At 40.5% G+C, this 24,868-nt stretch overlaps 3 protein-coding genes across 7 annotated transcripts in view; 2 read left to right on the forward strand and 1 right to left on the reverse strand.

Moving 5' to 3' along the window:
- Positions 1–622, reverse strand: part of zfyve28 (zinc finger, FYVE domain containing 28) — a 31,976-nt gene extending 31,354 nt beyond the window's left edge. For all 3 annotated transcript variants that reach the window (XM_012864573.3, XM_012864571.3, XM_012864570.3), the window contains exon 1: positions 270–622. In XM_012864573.3, coding sequence (XP_012720027.2) covers positions 270–305 — 36 coding nt within the window. In that variant the 5' untranslated portion in view covers positions 306–622. The remainder of the gene's footprint in view (positions 1–269) is intronic.
- A 96-nt stretch (positions 623–718) lies between these two features.
- On the forward strand, positions 719–11,706 carry cfap99 (cilia and flagella associated protein 99). 3 transcript variants are annotated; one of them, XM_012864604.3, is made up of 16 exons: positions 719–825; positions 5,984–6,155; positions 6,729–6,873; positions 6,957–7,051; positions 7,134–7,240; positions 7,316–7,487; positions 7,978–8,058; positions 8,340–8,408; positions 9,101–9,187; positions 9,268–9,356; positions 10,259–10,463; positions 10,613–10,754; positions 10,838–10,989; positions 11,057–11,262; positions 11,349–11,526; positions 11,621–11,706. In XM_012864604.3, the coding sequence occupies exons 2-16, from the start codon at positions 6,030–6,032 to the stop codon at positions 11,690–11,692; spliced, it is 1,926 nt and encodes a 641-aa protein (XP_012720058.3). In that variant the 5' UTR covers positions 719–825; positions 5,984–6,029; the 3' UTR covers positions 11,693–11,706. The 3 variants fall into 3 exon arrangements, with proteins under 3 accessions (XP_012720058.3, XP_036006592.1, XP_036006591.1); XM_036150699.1 differs by lacking the exon at positions 719–825 and adding an exon at positions 5,861–5,900; XM_036150698.1 differs by lacking the exon at positions 719–825 and having other exon boundaries at positions 5,911–6,155.
- Positions 11,707–13,220: 1,514 nt separating this feature from the next.
- si:dkey-21a6.5 (signal peptide, CUB and EGF-like domain-containing protein 1) lies at positions 13,221–21,390 on the forward strand. Its single transcript, XM_036150947.1, has 8 exons — positions 13,221–13,527; positions 14,416–14,592; positions 15,030–15,168; positions 15,275–15,363; positions 15,547–15,610; positions 19,237–19,325; positions 19,405–19,759; positions 20,995–21,390. Exons 1-7 carry the CDS (start codon positions 13,341–13,343, stop codon positions 19,551–19,553), a joined length of 894 nt encoding a protein of 297 aa, XP_036006840.1. The 5' UTR covers positions 13,221–13,340; the 3' UTR covers positions 19,554–19,759; positions 20,995–21,390.
- The last annotated feature ends 3,478 nt before the right edge of the window (positions 21,391–24,868 follow it).

A 24,868-nucleotide genomic window follows, 5' to 3' on the forward strand; every position in this document is an offset into this window, starting at 1 on the left:
AATAATAATAATAATAAATGTAATTAAATGAGCTCCTGCATCAGTGACAGTCAGCTATAAATAAATCAGTTTGCAGTCTCAGGCTCCATCAGCTCACGGTGGGTGAAAACATCACAAAAACAATAAAATCAACAACAACAATAACAACAAAGGGACAGCAGCTTGTCAAACATCAGGACCGCAGCTAATGTTAGCAGGTTCTGCAGCCCACTCCATCGGAACCGGGTCGCGGCGGGGCTCGGATGGCCCGGCGGTCCGCAGAAACTCACCTTGGGTTTATAAAGCCACTTTCTGAAGCGGTTCATGGCTCCTTCCTTTGTCACAGCCCCTCCTCAGCTCTCCTCTGCCGGCCGGTCGGTCGGTCGGTCGCTCGGGAGCCTCCCGGTGACGGCGGGGCTGCTAACCCAGCTAGCTGCGGTGGATCCCGCTGTCAGCCGGAGAACCGGACACGGTGTACGGACGGTTCTCCCGGACTACAGCGTGGATGTGGACCAGAACAAAGCACGTCCGCGGGTCGTCGTTCCCATTTTTTTTCCTCGATTCTGACGCGCAGCCTGCCTCCTCCTCCTCCTCCAGGACACCAACGACTGGCGGCTCCGCTGCTCCCTCTCTGTCCCCCCCTCCCACCACCTCCGCTAACGTTACTTCATGACGTTCACGTTGACAACAGACCCCGCCCACTTTCCCGGCAACGGCACCTCCAGGGGCCGCTCCGACCAATCAGCGAAGAGCAGCGGCCCTGTGCACTTGCAGCACCTGGGAGAGGAGGACCGTACCTGAACTGTACACAACAGCAGCCCCGGACCGAGCAGACACGTTTAACAGGTTTGTGTTTTAATCAGGAGAGCACAACTTTAGCAATGTGAACTGCCTTCCTGATGGTTCAATGCCCAGTGGGCACCAAGTCATTACTTCCCAAGTCACAAGTAACCCTCTCAAGTCTTTTTAGTCAAGTATCAGATCAAGTTCTCATAGTGTCTCTGCTCTGTCTTCTCTAAGCAGATGAGTGTTCACACTGAGCCTGGTTCTGGTTCTGCTGGAGGTTTTCCTTTCTGTTAAAGGGGAGTTTTCCTCTCCACTGTCGCTTCATGCATGCTCAGTATGAGGGATTGCTGCAAAGCCATCAACAATGCAGACGACTGTCCACTGTGGCTCTACGCTCTTTCAGGAGGAGTGAATGCTGCTTGGAGAGACTTGATGCAACCTGCTGGGTTTCCTTAGAGAGGAAACTTTTTTGACCAATCTGTATAATCTGATTTAATTTGGCTTTGGAAAGAGCCTTAAGATGACATGCTTCATGAATTGGCGCTATATAAATAAAATTTAATTGAATTGAATTGAAGTTCAAGTCCCGTGGTTTAAGTTTCACGCCACAATTAGGGGTGTAAATCACCAGCTTTGTCACGATATGATGTCATGTCGATTTGTTTGGATGGCGATACAATATTTGGATATATAACAAAGTCTGTTACAATTGCCGATCGATGCAATCAATATGATACGATCAGCCACTAATATTTACATTGATATCAACTCACAAAAATAAATAAATTATTATTGACCATTTTATTTCCAAGCTCTTACAGGTATTAGGCATTTAAATGAGAAGCGGCATTCTTCTAATTTAAAAATAAAAATAATAATGGATAGTCTCATGCCTGAATTTCAAAATAAAGGTACATCTTAAAAATGACGATTTGGATAATTTCATTGTGCACCTAGGTATTGTTCCAATACAATATGATATTTCCCCGAAACACTACTTACACACATACTCTAAATAAAAATAGTTTTCTTTAAATGTTTTTTTGTTGTTGTTGTTGTATTCCGTTTGCCTCGGAAATCAAAAATAGGCTTGATAATGGGGTAAACCTGAGCAAACAGCGTTCCAGTTAACACAGTCAGAAAAGTTAGGATTCCTAAATTAAAATAAAGCAACAACAACAAAAGATTTTGGTTTAAGGCGCGACATTCCAGTGCGATGAAAACAAGATCTGCTGAGCCCACAGGCGAACCAACATTAACACGGCAGCGCAGGGGGATGCATGCATAGCTGTTGCTATCACATCTATTTATTTATTTCAGGTATGTCTTATGCAGGATATCAATCCTTTATTTGGTTTAATTTGTGCCTTTTTGATACCTCCCTCTATTTGGTCCAGAATATCATCTGAAACAGGAGCGCCCAAGGTGATTTTTGAGCGGTTGATGACTAATATTCTAAAATAGTACCAGCACCAGCACATGCGTTTGACACAGATTAATGTTTTTTTTTATCAAAGTTTCTTAAAATGTCAAATCTTGATTACAACATACAGTGTATTATAGACTTTTCTTAACTATGTTTTTCTTTCTTTGTGATAAAGCAGACTAGTAACACCAATTTACTAAACTTGATAATGAAATACTATTTTGTGTCACTGAATTATCCTGTGTTTAGTGTTTTATTATTTCCCAGGTAAAAAAAACAAATTAACACATTTTTGTGTAGTTTTTTTTATTTCTATTTTGGATTACATGATATTATTTATTTTTTTATCCAGAGCTGTGTGCAGATCGGTGTGTGTTTTTGTATAACTCGACTTTTCCTTGCAGAACGTGACTGTCAGGTGTGGCCCCTCAGCTGCAACTCATTTGAACTAATCAGGGGTTTAAAGAGGAGCAGCTCCCATGAGGCAGATGCCAGATTGGTAGCTCACTCAGCGTGTAATTGGGCCTACCTATCTTGAGTAATCTATCTCTTCTTATTCCTGCTCTAACCTGCGCCTGTCCTCCTTCTCCCAGGATCCAGTTCATGCTCCTGCTGACGCTCTTCTGATCTCGTGCTCATCATCCTTGCTTCTCGGATCCTAGGAAGACTCCTCCCGAGTTCATCACTGTTATTCTCTTCTACTCCCTCTTGATGCTGTCCGTTTTTACCACACTCCTCCGCCTGGAAAATAGAAAACAGAGACTCAGCATTATCCGGCCACTAAATACTACCATGATCTTGTTTAAGGTTATGGAAGCTGAAACAGGGTAATTGAAGGTCTATTGAAGAAATGCCAATTGACTTCCACGTGCTAGCACCCAAACCTGGTTCAAGGGGCATGATTAAACTCCTCAAGCAACAACCAAAATGATGAACTAGCGTGGCAAGATGAACAACAAACATTGGAAGAATATAAAAAACACAGAATCTACAGTTTGTTTGGGGCCATCCTTGGTGTAGGATATACAACCATCACATTAATTGCACAGAGTCCTGCACTGAATTCTGGAGTGTTTATTGTCTTGCCTTATGTCTCCAATCAGCTGCTCTCCAGTCCTCCCAGATTCCACCGAGTCCATTTCCCCTCCTGACTTCACTATGGTTGCTACAGAAGTCATTTAAGTAATTTATCATCCACACATCACCTTCAAATGTCTTTTGCGTCTTTTTCCCTTCTCTTCCTTCCAGACTGTGACTTTAAAGCGTGGTCCCTCTCTTGCAGCTCTTTTGGACTAATCAGGAGGAGCTTAAAGAGGAGCAGATGCCAGATTGTTAGCTCACTCAGGCTGGTAATCAGGCCTACCTTTCACGTGTAATCTCACTCTCCTCATTTCTGCTATAAGCTGAGCCTGTCCTCGCTTCCTCAGTTCAGCCATTTACCTCGGTTTCATCTGCCTGTCCATCCTCCAATGCAGTTCTGGAAAACAGAGCCACCAAATACCACCTCCTGCTAACCTCAGACTTAAGGTTCCCACATACTTGCGCGGACAGTATGTGCACAATACCGAGGAGTGTGTGTAGGTTTGCTCACCTCCTCCAGGAAACCCTCATTGACCACCACCATCAGTAACATTATGGTAAATGGCTAGTACAAGTATAGTGCTTTTCAGTAGTCTGACGACTCCCAAAGCGCTTCACACTACAATCACCCATTTACACACACATTCACACCGTGACAGTGGTGAGCTATGTCAGTCGCTACAGCTGCCCTGGGGCAGGCTGACCATTGGGCCCTCCAGCAGAACCAGAACTGGGAATCCTTTCTATGCTGTTTCGTAATGGCAGATGATCTACCCCCTTGGATGGTGTCACAGCTAACAGAACGCCAGACCAGGTGTGCCTACTATGAAGAGAAAAAACAGAGAGAGAACAAAAAGTTAAAAGTTGAAATAACAACAAAATGCAAATTGGAGAACAGTGGTAGAACTCAACAGAGTAAGAAAAATAGATCCTGATGTCCTCCAGTAGCCTAAGCCTATAGCAGCATAACTACAGAGATAGCTCAGGGTAACATAAGCCACTCTAACTATAAGCTTTGTCAAAAAGGAAAGTTTTAAGATTAGTCTTAAAAGTAGACGGGGTGTCTGCCTCACGGACCAAAACTGGGAGTTGGTTCCACAGGAGAGGAGCCTGATAGCTAAAGGATCTGCCTCCCATTCTACTTTTAGAGACTCTAGGAACCACCAGCAGACCTGCAGTCTGAGAGTGAAGTGGTCTGTTAGGAACATACGGGGTAATCAGAGCTCTGATATATGATGAAGCTTGATTATTAAGAGCTTTATATGTGAGAAGGAGAATTTTTAATTATTTGCTTGATTAACAGGAAGCCAATGAAGGGAAGCTAAAATTGTAGAAATATGATCCATCTTGTTGATTTTCATCATAACTCTTGCTGCAGCATTTTTGATCAGCTAAAGGTTTTGAACTGCCTTTTGTGGACTTCCTGATAGTAAAGAATTACAATAGTGCAGCCTTCAAGAAACAAATGCATGGACTAGTTTTTCAGCATCACTCCGGGACGGAATATTTCTAATTTTGGCAATATTCATGAGATAAAAAAGAAAAGAAAATGGAAACCTGTTTAATGTGTGATCTAAATGACATGACCATACAGTCTAATTCTTTCACCTTATCTATTTACTTTTAAATTGTTACCAGTTTTGCATCCATCTCCCATTCGATCAATTTGCTGGTGACTTCTTTGTGCTATGTTCTTCCTTTCCATCTCATTTTTATATTTAATTGTAAAGCGCACCTGTCTTCTCTGGCTTTATTAAAGTTAGTCCAACTTAACTGTCACTGGAAAGTTCAATAGATTTGCACTGGTTTACTCCAAAAACAGCTTCAAAAAACAAAATTACACAAATCTGTATTTCTTGAATCTTGTTTTTTTAATCATTTATTGTTGTTTTTTTCTTGTCTTTATAAAAAAAAAATAATATTGAAAAAAGCATCAGTAAGACGGTTTTCGGGTTTCCGTGGAAAATAACTGTTTAAATATTTATTGCCGTAAAATTGTGTTATATTTATTTGCTCTTTTATTTCATCTGTCCCTGCGGCGTTTTTTTGTTGTTTTTTTTTGTTTTTACCGGCATGTGTCATATAACAACAGACAATCCATGGCTCCTTCTTTATTTAAATGTTTGTCTTGACATCAATCCCCTGCTTTTATATGTAATACTTTGTACTTTTGAAATGTAGTTAATCTTCATCTGTTTATTTATATTTTTGCCAACCTCTCTGGGATTCTTTTTTCATGTCAATGTTAATTGCCTAATAAAAATAAAAAAATAAATAAAATTATATATATATATATATATATATATATATATATATATATATATATATATATATATATATGTAAATAAAACAGCACGCGAAGGCAGCACCCAAGTCGCACTGACGACGTGACGTCGTTCTGACCGTTATGGCGGCCAACAAAGTACCAGGATGCTGTGGATTAAAACCACTAGTGGCTGTAAACTTTGAAACAACTATCCAAACTATAAAACACATCTCTTCCCCTCAGAGAAAGCCGGTGTTTCTGCTTTATTTTTCAACGCCTCCATATTCAGGGAAGGCTCTGTGTACGTCTGTTTTCCGTTGCTACGCAACGGCACGTTGTCTAGCCAACGGGACGCCGTCAAAGGTTGGAGACGCTTTCTAGCCAACCCTTGGTTTTCCTGGGTGGGGGGGAAACTGTTTTCAGTTGATGTTCTTTCATTTATACAGGAGAAAATCTCCGGAAAGCCCCCATTTGTTGCTGCAAACTTCTCGGATGGTTTTAAAAATGCCATCCAGGTTCGGATCCCTGGTGAAGGAAGCCTGCGCACTGCTCGATAAATTCACATCTGACAGCCGAGATGTGGACGTGTTCCTGGAGGAGGCTTCCACGGATCTGCAGGTAGCTCCTATAAAGACTAATGTTGCCTTCCATTTGCCTCGGAAAACGAAAACAGGAGCTGGGAATGGGGGCGGGGCAAACCCCGAGTAAAAAACGTTCCAGTTAACTCATTCGGAGAGGTTGGGATTCCAAAAATAAAAACAAACAAACAAAAGTTTAGGAATCCAATATGGTGACGGCCAGGAAAGCTGTTGGTTTGTTCATAGTACATCTAAAGCCCTTTAAAGCTGTACTTTCTTACTTTTTGCAAATACCTCTTAGTTTGTTTGGTACAGAGTTGCATGTAAAATTTATTTTACTCACACTCCTACAACTGTGTCTTGTAAAATATATTTTTTTTATGACTGCTTACTGTTGTTGATGCAAGGAGCTGCCATGTTGAATCCAACAATCGGCCTTAAAAGTTTATCCGACTTTTCAAGAGGAAAGTCCGGCTATAGCGGCCGCAACAGATGATGTTTCCGACCGGAAGCCGGGATTTCCGAGTTCCGCCTGCAAATGGAACGCAACATAACACCACTTTCATGCTGGGAGAAAACAAGCTGCTTTAATTAATGTTGTCACCCGTTGCAGAGCATTGGTCCTACGGAGAGAAAATTCATCCTGGAAGTTGTTTCTGGATGTGTTGAGTATAAAAAGCTGCTTAATGTTGTTATCAGTGCGTTTTATGGTCAGCATAGGAAGTGGCTGTGCAGAGGTGACCGCAGCCAGTTCATCGGTAAGTCAGTCACTGAATAGTACGACGGCCGCGATGAAAAAAAAGAAAAGATATTTGACATGTTTGTTTATATGGTTTCCCAGTTATCTGCTACCTTGCCATATTTTCTCTCAATGACCTTGGGCTTGGGCATTTTAGCGGCATAGTTAAATCTCTCGGCCCCCTAAAGATGCACTTGGTGAGTGTCCGAAGACCGAAAGTAAAAAGGAAAAAAAAACCTCACATCTGCAGGTTAGTCATGGTTTTCTCTGTCTGTTTAGTTTCTGGACTTTTTCTTCTCAAACCTCACCTCATGGATACAAGATGAGTGGAACAGCATCTATGAGGCTGAATTTGTGGAGAAGCACTGGATCGGCCCTCTGCTCAGGTAAGAGAAACGGATTACTGAAAAGTTAGAACCACTTATTTAAAAGTCAAAGCAATGTGTCCGCGCATCCTGTAGGTGGCGCCCTGAGATCAACCTTCTCATGGATCAGCTTGCTGTCCCAAAAGAGAGTGACGTCAGAAGAGCTCCAGTTAAAACCACCCAGTGTCAGGAGTTCAACCTCAACAAACCCAAACCTCGATCTCTACCCATGCCGGAGCTGATCCCTTTGCAAGAACCAACCAAACCAGTCAGGATCAAATAGCTTTACAAAGAAGTTATGCTTTTGTCTTGGGTTTATTTTTTTACAGAGCCAATTTAACTGTTATGGTTTGCATTCTGATGCCTGTTAGGGAACAAAAAGGTCTTAATAGACCTCCAGATTGCTGGTAGGCATCACATAAAGATGCATGTACATTATTTGGTTCAGGAAAAGATCTGCATTTCAACAGGTTTGTGTTATTAATTAACAAATAAATGTGTTATTCACCAATGGATCTACTATTTTTCTACTGGTAATCGGGTCAGGAAATTTTTAGACTCTTTTGAACCAAAACTGTTTTCTTAGAAAAAGAAAATCTGCATGGTTTGAATATGGCTTTGTGAAAGTCACAAATTAAAGCCAAGTAATTGTTTCCTTATCGTCATCCCCCCTTTTTTTTTAAAACAACTTGATTGTTCATAGGGATATTCATATAAAGGGGTAATTATCTTCTGGTGCTTTTTTTTTTTTTTTGTAGGTACCAAACACCACTTATACGGCTCCAAGAGAAATCCAGATAATCGAAGAGATTAAAGAGAAGAACCAACAAAAGGCTCAGGTGCAATATCTGCTTTTGTCATCTGAAGATAAAATAGGGCAGATAAATGTAACGCAGATGACAGAGAGCTCCACTCAGTAAAATGTTTAACCTATATATTGTAAATCTAATCTGTATTGTATCATATTAAGTATTAACCTGAAATGCATTAGCATAGTGGCCAGAGCAGCAGTACCACGACCAAAAGAAACAACCCAACCAGGAAACTACAACAGATTATTTTTACGTTGACCATAGTACAGCACACACTCACTTCCACACCTGTGTCTTTCCAACCCAAGGAGCTTCTGTTTGAGGCAAATATGACCCGGTTCAGATGTGGGAATCCAGAGAAATCGGAGCACACAAAGGTACGAGCTAGTTCCTGTTTTACGTGCATTTTAAACACAAATTATCCATATATTATGCTCAAACATTAAATACGTCTATTTTATGCTGGTTTGGCATACATTAAAATTATACCATTCTCATGATATATGATATAAATCTGTTTATCATTCTCAGTGTCAGAAAGCTCCAGTCATCTGAAGGGCGAATCTCTTTTTCAGGTAGCCCAAAATACCTGAAAGGAATGAGAGGAAGTCAATTCAAATTAAAGTCAAAAACACTTTTTTAATACCGAAGGGAAATTAAATATTGTCAAAATTCATATTAGTTGTCATATCATATGTTGTCATCTCACCCATAATGTATAATGACAACATATTTATTTTCAAAATCACAACTTCAGCATTGGGAATTGGATGACTATTCTGAACCTAATCACTAAAATAATCAATAATCACATCATCAGTAATCACATTGATAGAGATTAGTTAATTAACAAGTAATAAACAAACAGGAGATTGACATACCTAAAGGCACTTCTTAAAAGTTAATCTTATCATAGGCTCTCTCTCTCTCTCACTCACTGGAAACAGACGACAAGTATATGTTTAACAAAATAAAAAGAAATATGTTCCCACTGCAAAATAGACTACAGTTCTACATTAACAATAGGACAACAGGAGCATTTCTGCTGAATTTTCACTTTGTTTTGCAGGCAGTGATTTCTCAGATTAAGGCAGACCTCGACTCCGAGCTGAAGTTTGATTCCTTTCATTCATCAGGAATTCCTCCCAGCATTAAGGTAGTAGTCAACTGTTACGTATGCTGCTGCAATCATCTGTATACATGCCGTCCACAGGTATGTTTCTTCAATCATCGCAGGCTAAAAGCTGCTCAGTCAAGCTTAATAACGCAGCCATCCGGAGAAGAGAGGCTTTGCATGACCGTCAGGTGAAGGAGGAGCTACAGAGGTACTGAAAAACCTACCTAAAAACGTCTGTGCTTGCTTATAATCGTAATAGGGCTGCATGATATTATGCAGGTAATCATGTGACAAAGACAGGAAGTGAGTATTTTACCAAAATGCTGGGAAAAAAAAAATTATAAATCAAAACAACATAGTTTTATTAGAGAAGCTGCATATGACTACATTTACAGTGTGAGCAAAGAGCAGTGTCTTAATTTTTCTAAAACATTTAAGATTTGTTTTGCATGAAACAGTAAATATCCCCAAACATGTTACTGTCGTAGAATGTGACTGTATGGTACTTATTCAATTAGCTAGAATTAATTACAGTATCTGCTTTTAAACATCTCGACCTGTTTGCAAATATTTATATATAATTATAAAGAATCTGTGTATTCATTTAAATATCTAAATGCTTACAAATTGCTATAGCAATTTGTAAAATCTTATAATTATCTCTGTCTGCTGATAAACATTTAGATGTGCTTTCAAATACCTGCATTTAAATATCTGACACTGCTTCTAATTATCTAGATCTGCTTATGGATGTCTAAATCTTCTTTTAAGTAGCTCTAGCTGCTTAATTTGTCAACATGCTCATAATGATTCTTACATATTAAGAAATATATTTCCCCATTTATAAATACCCAGACCTGCCAATTCGGGGCCTATTTGAGGCTGATTATATCTTCACAAAACCTCACAGTAAAAACGACACAAGCACACTGCAAAAATCAATTTGTAACCGTACATTAACTTCACTTTTTAGAGAAATAATGCCGCCATTTAATCAGTAACTGTTTATTTTAGCTTTTACGGGTGAACGTTTGTGTTTGTCAATAAAAGCCAGTGATCGCGGTGAGGCTGCTCCACTTAAAGGATAAAAACAAATAATTGTTTGAACAGAATAGAGCGGCTGATGCAAGGAGCTCGAGACCCTTCGCCCTTCCTGCAGAGGCAGAAGGAGGTTCTGGAGAGGGACCTTCAGGAAAAGCTGCAGACGGCTGAACGAAAGCGCCTGGAGACGCAGATCAGTGAACAGGAGGCAGCTCTGGCTCGGAACCGGGTTGCTGAACGAAACCAAAAGACCGCTCAGCTAAAAAAAGAAGAGGTGCGCAATTAGCAGCTAAAGGCGTTGAGAAAATGTATTTACAGAGGAAAAGCTGGAATTATAATTACGTGAAGCATTTTATTGTTTATGGTTGCTTATAAAAGATGGATTTGCAAATATGCATAAAAATATCGTCTTTTTTTTATTAGACTGCTCAGCTCATGCAAAGATATGCAGAAAAACGGCTGCAGGAGGAAAAACAGCTCAGAGACTTGATGCAACAAGTGACTGACAGTCATTATAACTCCAAAGCAGCTAAAGAAAAGATCAAGCAATTAAAGCAGAGAATTGGTACGCATTGTCCTTTGATGAGCTACAAAGCTCTATTATATGATTCGTCATTGATTCTGTTCCATTTAATGCACATTTCACAGTGAAGGAAGTATCAGAGCAAAGTCAGGAGCTCCTCCGTCAAGCGCTCGAGGAGCAGCAGGAGGAGCTCTGCAGAAAGTTCAAAATCATCCAAGAAATCCACGCCATTGAGTCGCTCCCTCGCATCAGGCCGAACAGCTTTGATGACACGGAGGTAAGAGGATTTTCACGCACGGCGTCACGGGTCCCTGCGGGACGTCTAACCCGTCTCTTCATGTCAGACTGCAGGCCACGAGCTGCTCAGCGAGATGTCCCTGGCTGAGCTGAAGGAGAGGCTGGCTCTGCTGAGGCAGCAGCAGGAGAAAGAGCAGGAGGAGAGACGGAGAAACATTCTGGAGGAGAAGCAGAAGAAGAAGCAGGAGATCCTGGAGGCGCTGGAAAACATTGAGCTCCACGAGAGAGTGCTGGCAAAGGAAGCTGCTGAAAGGTCAGAGGAGGTCTGAGATCCTGTTCACCCATAAAAGTAGCGAATTACAAGCTGCACTGATGATGTTTTTTTTGGGCACAATGCAGGAATGAGAAGAAGAAGGCCAACCAGGAGCTCCTACAGCAGGTGGTGGCTCAAGATGAAACCATCGTGGCTCTGAAGAAGAAGCTCGAGGAGAAGAAGCAGGCGTCCCAGAGAGTGAAGCAAGAAGAGAGGAGCAGGACTAATCCCTGCAAGAAGACCCCCACGGGAACAAATATTCAGGTGAGTTTCCTGCAGGAATAAATCCTGACTTCCATCATTCATTATGTTTCTGCTTTTACAACAGTAATGATTCTCTTTTGCTTCTTTCTTCCAGAGAGATTTAAAGGAGAAAACATGGGAGGAACTGGAGCGGAGCTTAGCGTGTTATATCCAGGATACTCCATGATTCGCCCTCTATGGAGAAAACACATAAAGGACACGAGGACGATGCTCCGCAAGATGATTCATGTTTTATTTTCTTATGACCTTAAAGCTGTCTAACTGGGTTTTTTTTCTATTAAATGTAATTAAAGAAAGTCTCAACGTGTCTGTGGTTTGTTGTAACATCCAGCCTGCTTGGCCCCATTCCTGTTTCAAGACCAGATTTTTGTTTCATTCCTCCCACAGCTTCATAAAGCATGAAAAGGTCAAAAGGGGAAGTGGACCTTCCACCTGTGACTCATGGGGGAAAATTCCCTCCCAACAAAACCGGTTACTGGAGATGAGTTACTGAGCTCCACTCATCATTGCTCAGAAAGTCCAGGATCATCTGTCCCCTAAAACACGGCTGCTCACATCAACTTAGCACCATATCCAAATCATATTAATATATGTCTTTCCATACAGTCAAACTTTGTTTATAGAGTACTTTCCATGTGTAACACAAAGCGCTTTACAGAGATTAAAGACATTTAAGTACTAGAAAACTGACACAATTGAATGATCTAAATCATTAAATCCAGTAAACAGATGGATAAGACAAGCAAATATTGATAATAAAACATTGACAGATAAAAGTGAGAAAAGTCCCTCAATTGTCCCTCAGCTGTTCCTCATTTCAACTGTGAAATGAGGAACTGAGGAATCATGTTTATCAGCCCAGATCACAAGGTAAAGTATAAAAAGACGTGTTTACACTCATTTGAGAAAACCTGGAACTATTTGTGAATACTCTTAGTGGTGATATTCCGGTTAATTCTGTATGTCACATTATGAAACTTTGATGTCAATGAAAACATGCCAAATAAAAAAATATTCTCATCATTATTTAAAAAAAATCTAACATCGAAACAGTGAGGTAAATAAGAATATGAGACCCAACTCTATCTAGCAACGTGTTAGATTGATTTGATTCAAAATGTTTTGTTTTAAAAATCTGTAACATAACATAACATGTAACTATTTATTGAAGGGAATAACAGTGTTTTGCACAACAAGTGACTGAAGTGATGAGGAGCGTGACATCAGTATAGAAATAGAAAATACATATTATTCACATATTGGATGTGAATCAAAGTATATTATTAAATAGATGACTGGTGTAAATAGAAAGGTGTAATATAATTGATGTCTGACATAAATAAATATGCCTACATGTTGCATTACCAATTCAATTCAATTCAGTTTTATTTATATAGTGCCAATTCATGAAACATGTCATCTCGAAGCACTTTACAAAGTCAAAATCAATCATATTATGCAGATTGGTCAAAAATGTCTTATATAAGGGAACCAGTTGATTGCTTCAAAGTCCAAACAAGCAGCATTCACTCCTGGCCAATGATAGATCAAACAAAACTGGTGTAAATAAGAAATATATAACATTATAAATAACTGATCTAAATGAAAGAATATGCAATATAAGAAATTGTTCATTTTAAACAAAAATAGTTAACATAAAAAAAGTAAAAAAAAAAAAAGAATACCGACGTGTATTAAAAACACATAATCAGTTGCGGCAGCTGCGCCCCTGCTGGCCGTGGCCTGTAACTGCAGCAGCTGCGCTCTGGAACCTGCCCACTTTCTTTCGGTTTTAACCTCCAAAGTAAAATCACATGACGCGCATTTTGTCATATGACAGCGATGAGAGGGTTGATTCTTGGCTGAATAAGGATCTGGTGTTCTCGGAGCCGCTCAGGGATGAGATGCTGCAGACAGACCCAGGGTGGAGGTTCGGGCTGATCCGCAGGAGGATGGACCGTCAGGGGCTTCTGTCTGCCTTCACCGCCGCTTGTCTCATCGGTGAGTTTTCATCAGACCAGAGAAAGAAGCGGCAGCTTTTTCTGTCAAAAAAAAAAAAGGAAAAAAAAAGAAAAGAAAGAAAAACAAACCAAAGCTAGGAGCTGGGATTAACCCAGAGCTAGTTTATAATCGGTAAACTTCATCTCTGTTGATCATGAGTATTTATGCAAAAATATTAATTTTACAGCTTATTGAAAAACTTCCCTTAAACACAAACTAAACGATTTGAACTGAATCTTTAGAGGTTTTCCGTACAGGAGCAGTTCTCATCCAACAACATGCATTTACAATTAGAGCTTTCTTTTTTCTGCTTGTTGTTGCTGTTTTATTCACAGTAAAGTGACTTCATATCCTTAAACACACTCATCTTTTAGTCATTTCTCACAGTCATGTTCATATTTTCGGAGAAAGGTTTCTAACCCAAATGAGGGCAGGCATCACATGACTCCCCCCGCTGCTGAATAATTGCATTTTATGAGGATGGTGGCTCCTATTCAAGAAAGCACTTAAGCACATGCCGTCTGTGATTAGCTCCACAATGTCGGCTCTGTTTGGGTTTTCTACCTGCTGCCTCCGCTTTAACACGCAGGAGGGATGGCGTACAGAGGCCCTTACACACAGCAAAACCTTCCTGCATCAACTTTTATCCTATTTATACTATTAGCTATCAGAACTCCAGCTTCTTTCCAAGGGAACCAGATTATTGGTTCTGTTTACTCTCAACAACTGAAGGTGAGGCGGCTTGGTCCAGAGTCCAGATTTGAATGATGTGTTGCAACGGGCCATAGGCCGGTCCACATCTGGTTCTGGTTCTGGTGCATCGGCTGTAATGTCGTGGCCTTGTCGGCCCGCTGTCTGCGGAGAGCTGACCGGGTTGTTCTCCCTCAGGCCTGGTGCAGAGCCAGACCACGCTCAGCCCTGCTGTGATGAACACCACCGTGCCGCAGAACGCCACCGTTGTGACTCCAACAACACCCGTGATTTTCAGCAGCACCACCCCAGGCTGCTTCGCTTTCAACGTTTCCACTTGCGAGGCCTGCGCACCGGGGTCGCAGTACGACAACAGTGAGTCAGTGGGTTCTGAGTTTACATCATATGTCTGCTTTCTTTTTTTTTTTAGACCTTCTGTATTTATGATATGTTTACTTTTTCTGCTCTCTACCAAGTCTGTTCACTGCAAAAACGGAACTAAAAATAAGTCAGATTTTCTTGAACTTAGTGTATTTGTCCTTGATTTGAGCAGGTAAATAAGATGATCTGCCAATGAAATGACTATTTTGACCCCTAAAATAAGATAATTAGACATCCTGCACTTGAAATAAGATGATGGAGATGAATTGTTCCTATTTTGAGTGCAGAAATCTTATTCCATTGGCAAATCATCTTGTTTGCATGCTCAAATCAAGGACAAATACACACATTTTAAGAAAATTCGACTTATTTTTAGTTTCATTTTTGCAGTGTTCCTAAGGTAACTCAAATGGGTTTCCCTCCCTCCCCAGAAACGCTGCTGTGCACATGCTGCCCTGATCCTGGGCTGTGTATATTTCCTGGAGCTTGTCTCCCATGTAGGACAGGTTTTCATCAGCCGCTGGCAGGACAGCAGGAGTGTCTGCCCTGCAGCCGAGGCTCCTACACAAAGTAAAGCTGCACATCTGTAAAAGTAATTCTTCAAGTTTTCCATTTTTTGTTGTCGCCTTTGGGCTCGGTTCCTGAATCCGCCTGTTTTGTCTCCCCCATTTCACAGTGTCACTGGGAGCCCATTGTGCCACCCCTGCCCCGCTGGATCTTTCAACAACAACACCGGTGCAGAAAGTTGCTCAAGCTGTTCGCCGGGTGTGTTTATTTAGCCACAAGTCATTCCAGCGCTGTGAATCAGTAACAGTAAAATCAATGCGGTGAAGTTAAGACGCAGATTCACTTCGAAGCGCAATATGTGCAAAACATGTTTACAAATCTGCAATCTAAAGCCTCATAGAAACCACGACTCACGTGTTATTTTCCACCTTCTGCTTTCAGGTTTCTTTGCATCAAAGCTCGGCTCTACTTCGTGCACACCATGTGCGGAGGGAAGCTTCTGCAAGTAAATTGTCCTTATTTTGGATCTTATGTTTGCGTTTGTTGTTCTGTAACCAAAAAAATCTGGGTTTTTTTTGTCTGTTTTTGTGCAAAAGAAGAAAAAAAGATATCAGTTATCCAACCACCAAATTGAACATCACATGCTTCAATCCCATGGCCATGTTTGCCCACACAGACACACACACACACACAGACACACACACACAGACACACACACACAGACACACAGGCCAACTGAACAGCAAGGGCTCTGAGCATTCGCTGGCAGGCATACTAATCGAAGCGCTGTGCATGATCGTGTCTCAGTGGCTTGTAGGTCAGCCTGCGAACAAAGTTTCCCGTCTGAGATCCTGCAGAGATTATTTCTTTCAGCTTCCCAGAGCGTTCCCGATGAACAGTTTGTGGTCTCCATGTGCGTTGCATTTGCTCCGTGCTTGGTTGTATTTATTCACAGTGGTGCCTTCAGTTGGTTTCTGCACAACTCCGTCATAAAGCATGATCACACTGCAAAAAGGGAACTCAAGTAAGTAATATTTTCTTGAAATTTTTGTATTTTCCCTTGATTTGAGCAAGTAAACAAGATTATTTGCCAATGGAATAAGATTTTTGCGCTTAAAATAAGAACAATTCATCTCTGTCATCTTATTTCAAGTGCAGGATATCTAAGTATCTTATTTTAGGAGTAAAAATACTCATCCCATTGGCAAATAGTCTTATTTAGCTGCTCAAATCGAGGAAAAATATACTAATTTCAATAAAATTTTACTTGCTTTTAGTTCCCTTTTTGCAGTGCAGATCTTATTTAGACTTCTCCATGAATAAAATAAGGCATGATTAAGTAAACTAGAACTAATTATTTGCTCAGCTTCCTCACATGAGCTTGGAGAACTTGGGCTTTTACGTAATTTATTAAATATTTTTTATATCTTTATCAGGAAGAAAAACTTTTCTCTCATAGTGATTGTCACTTGCAGCAATCCTCGCTCTCTCTTCTTACTGAGTTTACACTCTGATTCCTTAAAATATTTGCTCAGATATTGCAAAACGTAGCAACGAAGACCTTATCGTGGTTCCGTCCGCTGAAAACACCGGACTGTAATTTCATCTTCAAAGAAACTATAAATAATTGCAGGTTTAGTCAAAGGTTTGAAGTTAGTCATTTATTTCAACTGTTCAGTTTTCAGGTTGTAATAATTGCACAGCATGAAGCTGCGTTTTTTTTTTAAACAAGAATTGTTGCTACAAGTTTGAATTGATATTGAATTTTCTCAGATTTCCTTTAGAAGGTTGCACCTCGACCACACACTTTTTGCAGCCATTAACACCTTTCTGGCCTCATTCTGGCTGGTTATCAGACCACTTTTCTTGGCTAATGTAGTAGAGTTAATTCAAACTGGTCGTTTTAGTGGAACAAACCCAGTTTTTAAGCATATTTGGGATCTGGGTTGGGATGTTTGTCCTGTTGAAACAAGCATCTTAGCCATCTAGCTCATGATTTGAGGTGAGGTTGAAGATTTTGAAGATAGTCCTCCTTCATTATTAGTTAATTTACTTTGTGTAAAGCACAAGTATTACTGGCAGTAAAGCAGCCCCTCAGCATAAAGCTGCCACCACCATGCTGGAGAGGTTTTACAGCACTTCCAGGGTTTGGAAATCCTCCACTGACTTCTCTAAACATACATTACTTCTCGTCATTGTGGTCAAAACTCTTTTTTTTCCCAAAAAGACTTCGGTTTGCCCATTTGAGCTGCTGCAGATCAGTCCAGCTTAAAGGTGCTGATGTTGAATCAGGGACTTCTTTGTTGCTTGGCACCCTTGATTTTAGACAGGGTTGAGTTCAATGCTGCTGCAGAAGTGGCCAGTTTTATGTGTTCCAGTGTTTTTTTGGGGTTTTTTGTGACTGGACACCCAAATTTCACCTTTTTTACCCAAACTTTCACACTCAGATGGAAGAAAACTGGTTTGGATGTCCATGAATAGACCAGTGTCACTCACCACAATGACGCCCGTCTAACACTATCAAAGACAGAGAGGATGCAGACCAAGAAGGAAGCTCTTGCTGCACAATCAACAGCTTCAAATTGAACTGTAATGTGGAGAAGAGTCGAATAATTGGACCGTTTTGCCAAAACGACAAGATGTATATCTGGAGGAGACTTTAAAACCTGGAAGCACTGTACCAGCTGTCAAGCATGGTGGTGGTAGCATGATACGGAGGTTCTGTTTCACCGACGGGGGCGAATTGCATGAAGAGGATGGAATAATGAAAATGGAGAATGATAACGAATTGCAGACTATGGACTGGTTTAGCTTGGAAACTTACAATTAATCAACAGCTAGATGATTAAAAATTGGATGCAGTTAGATATACCAACAAAACAATGACCCCAAGCACACATCCTAACTGGGCTTGAAGTTAAGCAGGCAGACTTTAAAATCCTGGAAAATCCCTCACCCCAAGTCTGTTAAAAATGCATGCTTAAACCAACTGATTGAAATAAACTCCACCAATTCTTACAAGAAAAGTGGTCAAATATGCAGCCAGAAGGATGCAGGATGGCTAAAACTTTTTAAGTTATCCCTAACTGAAGATTAATGTGGGAAGCTTCTACGTGTAAAGTGACTAAATGTTGATTAGAAAAAGACACTAGAAGTCAAACTTGTGCACCCAGTTCTTGTTTTTTAAAGTTGTTACAGTTGTAATGTTCAAAGATTCTTTATTGTCACTGCGCATTACTGTGGTTAGATTTCGTTTTGGACACTCCGTCTAAGAGTACAGATGACAAACAACAGGCAATGAACAATGTTTACAGTTTTTTTTTTTTTTTTCACAATATAGGGTGCAAAATATAAAAAAAAATTAAAAAACAGACCAAAAGTTTGTGTCAGAGTCTGAGGGTTTAGATATCAATCCCTTCGCAAGTGAAATGAGCCATCTTACAGGGATAAGTTGTCCTTCACGAATCACAAATAAATAGAGGTAAAAAGGTGCTTTTGTGCAATGATTTAAGGCTTCGTTTACAGACATGTACAATAAGATATTCCTGGGAGTGGAGTGTGCTAAATAGGCGATAACAGTAACGTGATTGTAACATATGATGAACATTAGGTGGACAGACTCTCAGCAGGGGTCTCTATCGCCCTGATTTTAACACGAAAATGTAAATGTTGGACCACAGTCTCCCATCGGAGGGCTAAAGCCCTCACAGCTCTTGGGAATAAGCTGTTTCTCAGTTAATTTGTTCCGGATTTAATGCTCCTGAGGCGTTTGCCTGATGGGAGAGGGACAAACAGCGCATTGCCTGGGTGGGGGGGATCAGTGGAGATGCGTCTGGTCCTTCTTTGGACTCGTTCTGCGTAAATTGCATAAATTAGACATCTTGAAATAGTTTTTTTTTCCTTAGTTTGATCTCGAAGTGAACCTGTAAAATAATTTATTTATCTCTGAAAGGCTGTTTTTAAAAAAATCTAATCTTGACTTCAGAGTAATTTTCCATGAAAATGGTCCAGCAGCACTTTGCGACCCGTCTTCAGTCTGTCCAATCTTTCAACACGACTCACTTACACTTACATAAAACCCAGAGTCGGGCCTTCTTAACCATCTTTAAGCACCTCTCCTTTTGTCGGCAGCTTGTCTGGTTGCGCACAATGCCCGGTGTGCCCCGCAGGAACCGAAGCTCTGCAGACTGCTGCTAAAGACTGCACCCCCTGCAGGCCAGGTATTCACATGAGCATTTTTCTGCAGCTCGATTTAAAAGGTGAGAGGGAGTGTCCTGAATCCAGTTTGGATTTTTACAGGCATGCACAAGGCTCCCCATCAGAGGATGTGTCAGATCTGCAGCAGCGGCTACTACCAGATCCTCTGGGGTCAGGAGAGCTGTGACCTGTGCCCAGAGAACCACTACTGCCCTGTGAGCGCCGCACAAAGTCAGAACAATCATGGCTGAACCGGAAGGAGAACCTGAGTTGTAATGACGGAGCGAGTTGTTCTTTCAGAGCCCCGACGTGAACCCCATCCAGTGTCCGAGCGACGCGTTCTGCCCCAAAGGCAGCACGGCCCCGGGTTACTGCATGGAGACGTTCTTCAGGAAAGCAGGGGACACCTGTGAGCTGGCGCCTGTCACTATCGCTCTGTTGGTCATCGGAGGAGGCGGTGAGTGAAAAAAAATGCAATGCTTTCAATAAACCGGAGAGATCTCTAAAGTAGTTGGTTTTTGGTTCCCGGTCCAACTTTATTTAAAAAAAAAACAACAAAAAAGAGGCCAAAGTGCTGCACAGATAAAAGCAAAATACAGGTGAAATGTGCTAAAACGTGTGTTGCACCGATACTGATACCAGTATTAGACGGGGTCCCGATCCAGCTCTAAAATGTTGGTATCGGTATCGGCAAATACCAACAAATAGGCACCGATACCATTTTGATGTTTGTATGTCACTTGAACGCAGCCTTCTCTCTCCCGACTAGTATTATACATGTTATATAAGTTCATGAAAGTTGCACCATTTTGGCATTTGAGAGCCAAAACTCAGGGTTTAAAAGAGATTATTCAATTATTAATGTAATTTTACTGTCTTACTGTTGCACTACTATTATACATGTTATAATTTCACGAATGTTGCACTATTTTGGCCTTTGAGAGCCAAAAGTTTATTCAACTATTGTCACCCATTCCAGGTAGGCAATAAAAAGTTCTACTACCCTAAGTAGCATGCAGTTCTTCATATATACACACACATCAATTTCAAACAGACGATATCGGCCAATACTGCACAGCCAGGTATCGTATCAGGGCCAAAAAATGGCATCGGCCACATTTTGAACCAACTGCAGATTAAAGGACAACTGACACCAAAATAAAGCATATTACAATAATCCAGTCGGGTGGTGCCAAAGGCCTGGAGTATTGTCTTTGAAATCACGGCTTCATTTTGGCCAATCAGTGAAGCTAAAAGAAGCTCGATGACAATCTTCATCCAGCTGTCAAATATAAGCCTGTCGTCCATTTTTAAAACCAAGATTTTTGGCTGTCAGCTTCACAACCGGGGCAGGACCCCCCAGGTCCAAACACAGACCCTCTGCTGTGCCACCAGATACCGTCACCTCTGTCTGAGATGATATTTTAAGTAGAACAGGTTTTCTGTAACTTGTCAGTTCTGCGTTTGTGCTGCACAACGGAGAACCAGCGATGTCAGAAATCACAGTTTCTCCTTTACTTGTTTTAACTTCGTACGTAAACGGATCTTATGACAGTCAGCCGTTTGAAGTTAAAACGTAATGAAATGAACTCAGAATAATTTCATTATGTTCTGACTGGGACACATTCAGTCATAAGATCCGGAGAATCATAACGGCCTTTGTTGTGATCGCTTCCTGTCTCTGTCCCCCAGTGGCCCTGCTCTTCATCATTTTGTTGGTTCTTCGTCGGCGGCGGGACTCCGACAGGGAGCTGGCGGTCGCCCGGGCTCCTCTGCTACGCAAAGAGCGACCTCAGGGCCGGTACTACGGCCTGCCCTGTGACACGGAACCGGTGTATGCCGGCTGGTGAAGCAGAACCGAACCGAACTCTGGCGTTAAAGTCCTGAAAACACCTGCAACAACCCACCAACCTGTCCTAACCCAAAAATAATAACATTCTGGGATTTTCGATGGTTTCAGTCTTTTACAAACTGTCCCTCTTAAAGTACTTTATTGTTGGATAACTTTTTTTTTTTTATATCACGGAAAGCACTTTTTATACTGTTTTAAACTCATGTCAGAGAATAATAAAGGATTTTGCCACTTCAGTTAAACTTATTCTGCATCCAGCTGTTAGGGTGCATTCATCAAAGTGCTGTAAAAAAAGAAAATTTGCTTCTTGAAACATGGCTTGTTTTGTTTTTTTCCTTTGGAAAACACTTCTCCTTAATTTAATGTAGGTTATTTTTAATGTTTCATTTGTATGTTTAAAAAAGTAAAATTAATAAAAAAAAGAATTTGATATTTATCAGTATTGTAACGATATATTTCATCCTGACTCTAAGCATCTGTGTGGGGAGAAAGCACAAGGCACTGGCGGTATACACTGCAAAAATGGATCTAAAAATAAGCAAAATTTTCTTAAACATAGTGTTTTTGTCCTTGATTTGAGCAGGTAAATAAGATCATCTGCCAATGGAATGAGTATTTTGACCCCTAAATTAAGATAATTAGACATTTAGCACTTGAAATGAGATGATAGAGATGAATTGTTCCTATTTTAGGTGCAAAAATCTTATTCTGTTGGCATATCATCTTATTTACCTGCTCAAATCAAGGACAGATACACACATTTTAAGAAAGACGTCGTCTATATCACTGCAAAAAGAGAACTAAAAATAAGTAAAATATTCTTGAAATGAATGTATTTGCCCTTGATTTGAGCAGGTAAATAAGATTTTTTTGCCAATGGGATGAGTATTTTTACCCCTAAAATAAGATAATTAGATATACTACACTTAAAATAAGATGACAGAGATGAATTGTTCCGGTTTTAATTGCAAAAATCTTATTCCATTGGCAAATAGTCCTATTTACCTGCTCAAATCAAGGAAAAATAGTTTAATTTAAAGAAAAAAAAATCTTATTTTTAGGTCTATTTTTGCAGTAAGAGACTGTACCTCCTGCGACAATTCAAGAAGTGCAACCTTCCTCAGGAGCTACTGACCATCTTCTATGCTGCCGACATTCAGTCTTACTTGCGCTCATCCATCTCTGTGTGGTTCAGATCATCTATAAAACTTGACAGGTCCAAACTGTAATGAACAAATAGAGCTGCAGAGAAGATAATCAGGACTGACCTTCCCTTTATTTACCTGTACAGGTCCAGGGCAAGTCAAAGGGCAGCTGAAATAACGTGCGACTCAACTCTTTTCTGGTCACAGGTTATTCAGAGTCTTTTCTCCAAGTCGGAGCTACAGAACACTGGTGGCTAAAACGAGCCGACACAGAACCATTTTCCACCCCCAGGCTGTGCCTCTGATGAACACCTTACAGTCAGGGCATCCAGCTACTCTGCTGAGGAAATAAAAACCTTTACATACTGACCCTGTTTTTGCCTTGGTCACCTGAAAATGTCTTTTCTGGTATAGATTGTAGTTGCTGTCCCCTTATTGTTACCTGTCTTCCAGTTTCTTTACACAGAGTGAAATTCCTTGTTTGTATCCTCAAACTTGGTGAAATAAAGTCGATTTTCATTCTGATTGTGATGAACATTTGAAGTAAAATTTCAAAAATAAACCTTACATGTCTTGCAATGACCCATAATACGTAATTCAGGACATTTGTTAGCTTTTTAGATGTTGGGCTACATGATCTGTCATGTTTTTGGTTTAGTCGGGCCCCTAATGTAGACAAAGCAGTGAGTGTAGACTTTTAATAATAAGATCAATAAAAGCTCACAACAGACACTGGAAACAGGGCAGGGAAACAAACCATGAGGATGAACAACAAATAAAATCTGGTACGGCTACAAAGCAAACTAGGAAGAATGAAGACGACGGAAGAAACAAGCAACAAGTAAATAAAAACCAGGGAGTTTAAATACAGAGGAACGTGTTGAAAATGAAAAAAAAATGAGGTAGAGGCAGGTGAAGGTAATCAGGAGGAGATCAAGAACAGCTGAGACCAATGAAAACAGATAAACTGATAAACTAAGAACAAAATCCACAAGTTAACTAGAATGGCAGCAACAGAAACGTAAAGAACTGCATATACTCATACACCTAAGAGCAAGTATAAGGAAATAACTAAAGACAGTCCCCCTAAATGTAAAAGACTAAAAATCAATAGACGTGTTGTTAGACACGTGTTGTTAGGTGCAAAGATTTTGACTTAGTTCAGAATCAGATTATGATCACAAAAAAATCTGACTTCAGCTTCACGCTTCACGGCGGACACAGCGGCACAAACAGACTGGCACAGAGCTATGTCTGTAAAAGGTTAAAGCACGAAAAACACGCTGCAGTTTCAAGACAAAAATAAATACTGCTATCTAAAGAATGAGGACCACCACCGCTACAAGCCATGAAAAATATAAATGTGATCTCACAGCACTGAACACTTTCCCCGCTCTGAGGAGGCTTAGGTAAACATTTAGCTGAAGACTGTGACAAATGGCCAGTCTGGAGATCAGATAAGCATTTATGCAGAGAAATATTTACACAGGAGAAAATCAATAAATCTAAATATCTGCACGGTTATTCTAAGAAGCAGAAACAGATTTGAAAGTTTTCCATACATCATCTGAACCCGCTTATCCATGCAGGTCGCCTATCTGCAGCATTCATTGGGCGAGAGGCAGGGTCCATCCTTAGACAGATTGCAAGTCCATTTCAGGACAAGATAGAGACACACAGGACAAACAACTACACACATGCCTAAGGGCAATTAAGAGAGGCCCATTGAGCAAAATGTCATGCTTTTGGACTGTGGGAGAAAGGCAAAGTACCTGTAGAGAACTTATACGTACACGGGGAGAACATGTAAACAACCGCAGAAATAAAAACAGACCAGGATTCAAACCCAGGACCTTCTTGTCATAAGACACCAGTGCTACCAGCTGCACTGAAAGTTGAGAATTTTACACAAGGAAAACATGCGAGACGTCCAGTGAATAAAATAAAACTCAGTGGTTTTAGAGTGGCCTGAAGCTGTCACTAGCAATGTTCTTTTTTTTTTATTTGAAGAAAAGCTTAATTCAATAAAGACAAAACAAATCAAACTCATGGGATCATATTTGTCCAACAATGGCCACTCTTATTGCAGCATGAATTCACCATCTTTCTAAGGGCTTCTTTGTCTTCTAGAGTGCTCTTATTTTACAGAGCTCTGCAAAGGTTTTAAACCAAGCTGATTTTTTTCCCCACTTTACAAGAAAGAAGTTTCTCCAATCTTTAGACTCTTTTCCAGGCGTATTGAAGGGATTTTAAAGTCATATTGTGGACTTTGATTTTGCACTTTCTCTACTTCTTCTTTAGCTTTCGTTCTTGAGTCAGAGGGACACAGGAGGACCCATAACGTCCAGAAAAGTTTAAAATACAGCTGAGACCATACAGAGATCTACTTCTGTTCTCTGTGTGGTATTGTGTACAGATTGGGTTCAAGAACACGTTTTTTTTGTGTGTCATCCTCCTGGTAGCAATGGGTGTGAAAACCCAGCTCAAAACTGGCTCACCCCCTTGAGTTTAGCAGCTTTTATTGCCTGGAGGACTAAAAGATCAGGGTTAAATTTCTGTGAAAATTATC

The sequence above is a fragment of the Fundulus heteroclitus genome, chromosome 19 (genome assembly GCF_011125445.2).
Source record: "Fundulus heteroclitus isolate FHET01 chromosome 19, MU-UCD_Fhet_4.1, whole genome shotgun sequence".
Lineage (NCBI taxonomy): Eukaryota > Metazoa > Chordata > Actinopteri > Cyprinodontiformes > Fundulidae > Fundulus > Fundulus heteroclitus.

Bases quoted from the DNA above. Each gene is read 5' to 3' on its own strand.
- cfap99 (XM_036150698.1), top strand. From the start codon at position 5,964: ATGTTCTTTCATTTATACAGGAGAAAATCTCCGGAAAGCCCCCATTTG. The intron at 8,059-8,339 runs GTGCAATATCTG...TTCCAACCCAAG, and splicing joins AGAACCAACAAAAGGCTCAG to GAGCTTCTGTTTGAGGCAAA. The intron at 11,263-11,348 runs GTCAGAGGAGGT...GGCACAATGCAG, and splicing joins GCAAAGGAAGCTGCTGAAAG to GAATGAGAAGAAGAAGGCCA.
- si:dkey-21a6.5 (XM_036150947.1), top strand. From the start codon at position 13,341: ATGACGCGCATTTTGTCATATGACAGCGATGAGAGGGTTGATTCTTGG. The intron at 15,611-19,236 runs GTAAATTGTCCT...TTTTGTCGGCAG, and splicing joins GCGGAGGGAAGCTTCTGCAA to CTTGTCTGGTTGCGCACAAT. The intron at 19,326-19,404 runs GTATTCACATGA...GGATTTTTACAG, and splicing joins CTGCACCCCCTGCAGGCCAG to GCATGCACAAGGCTCCCCAT.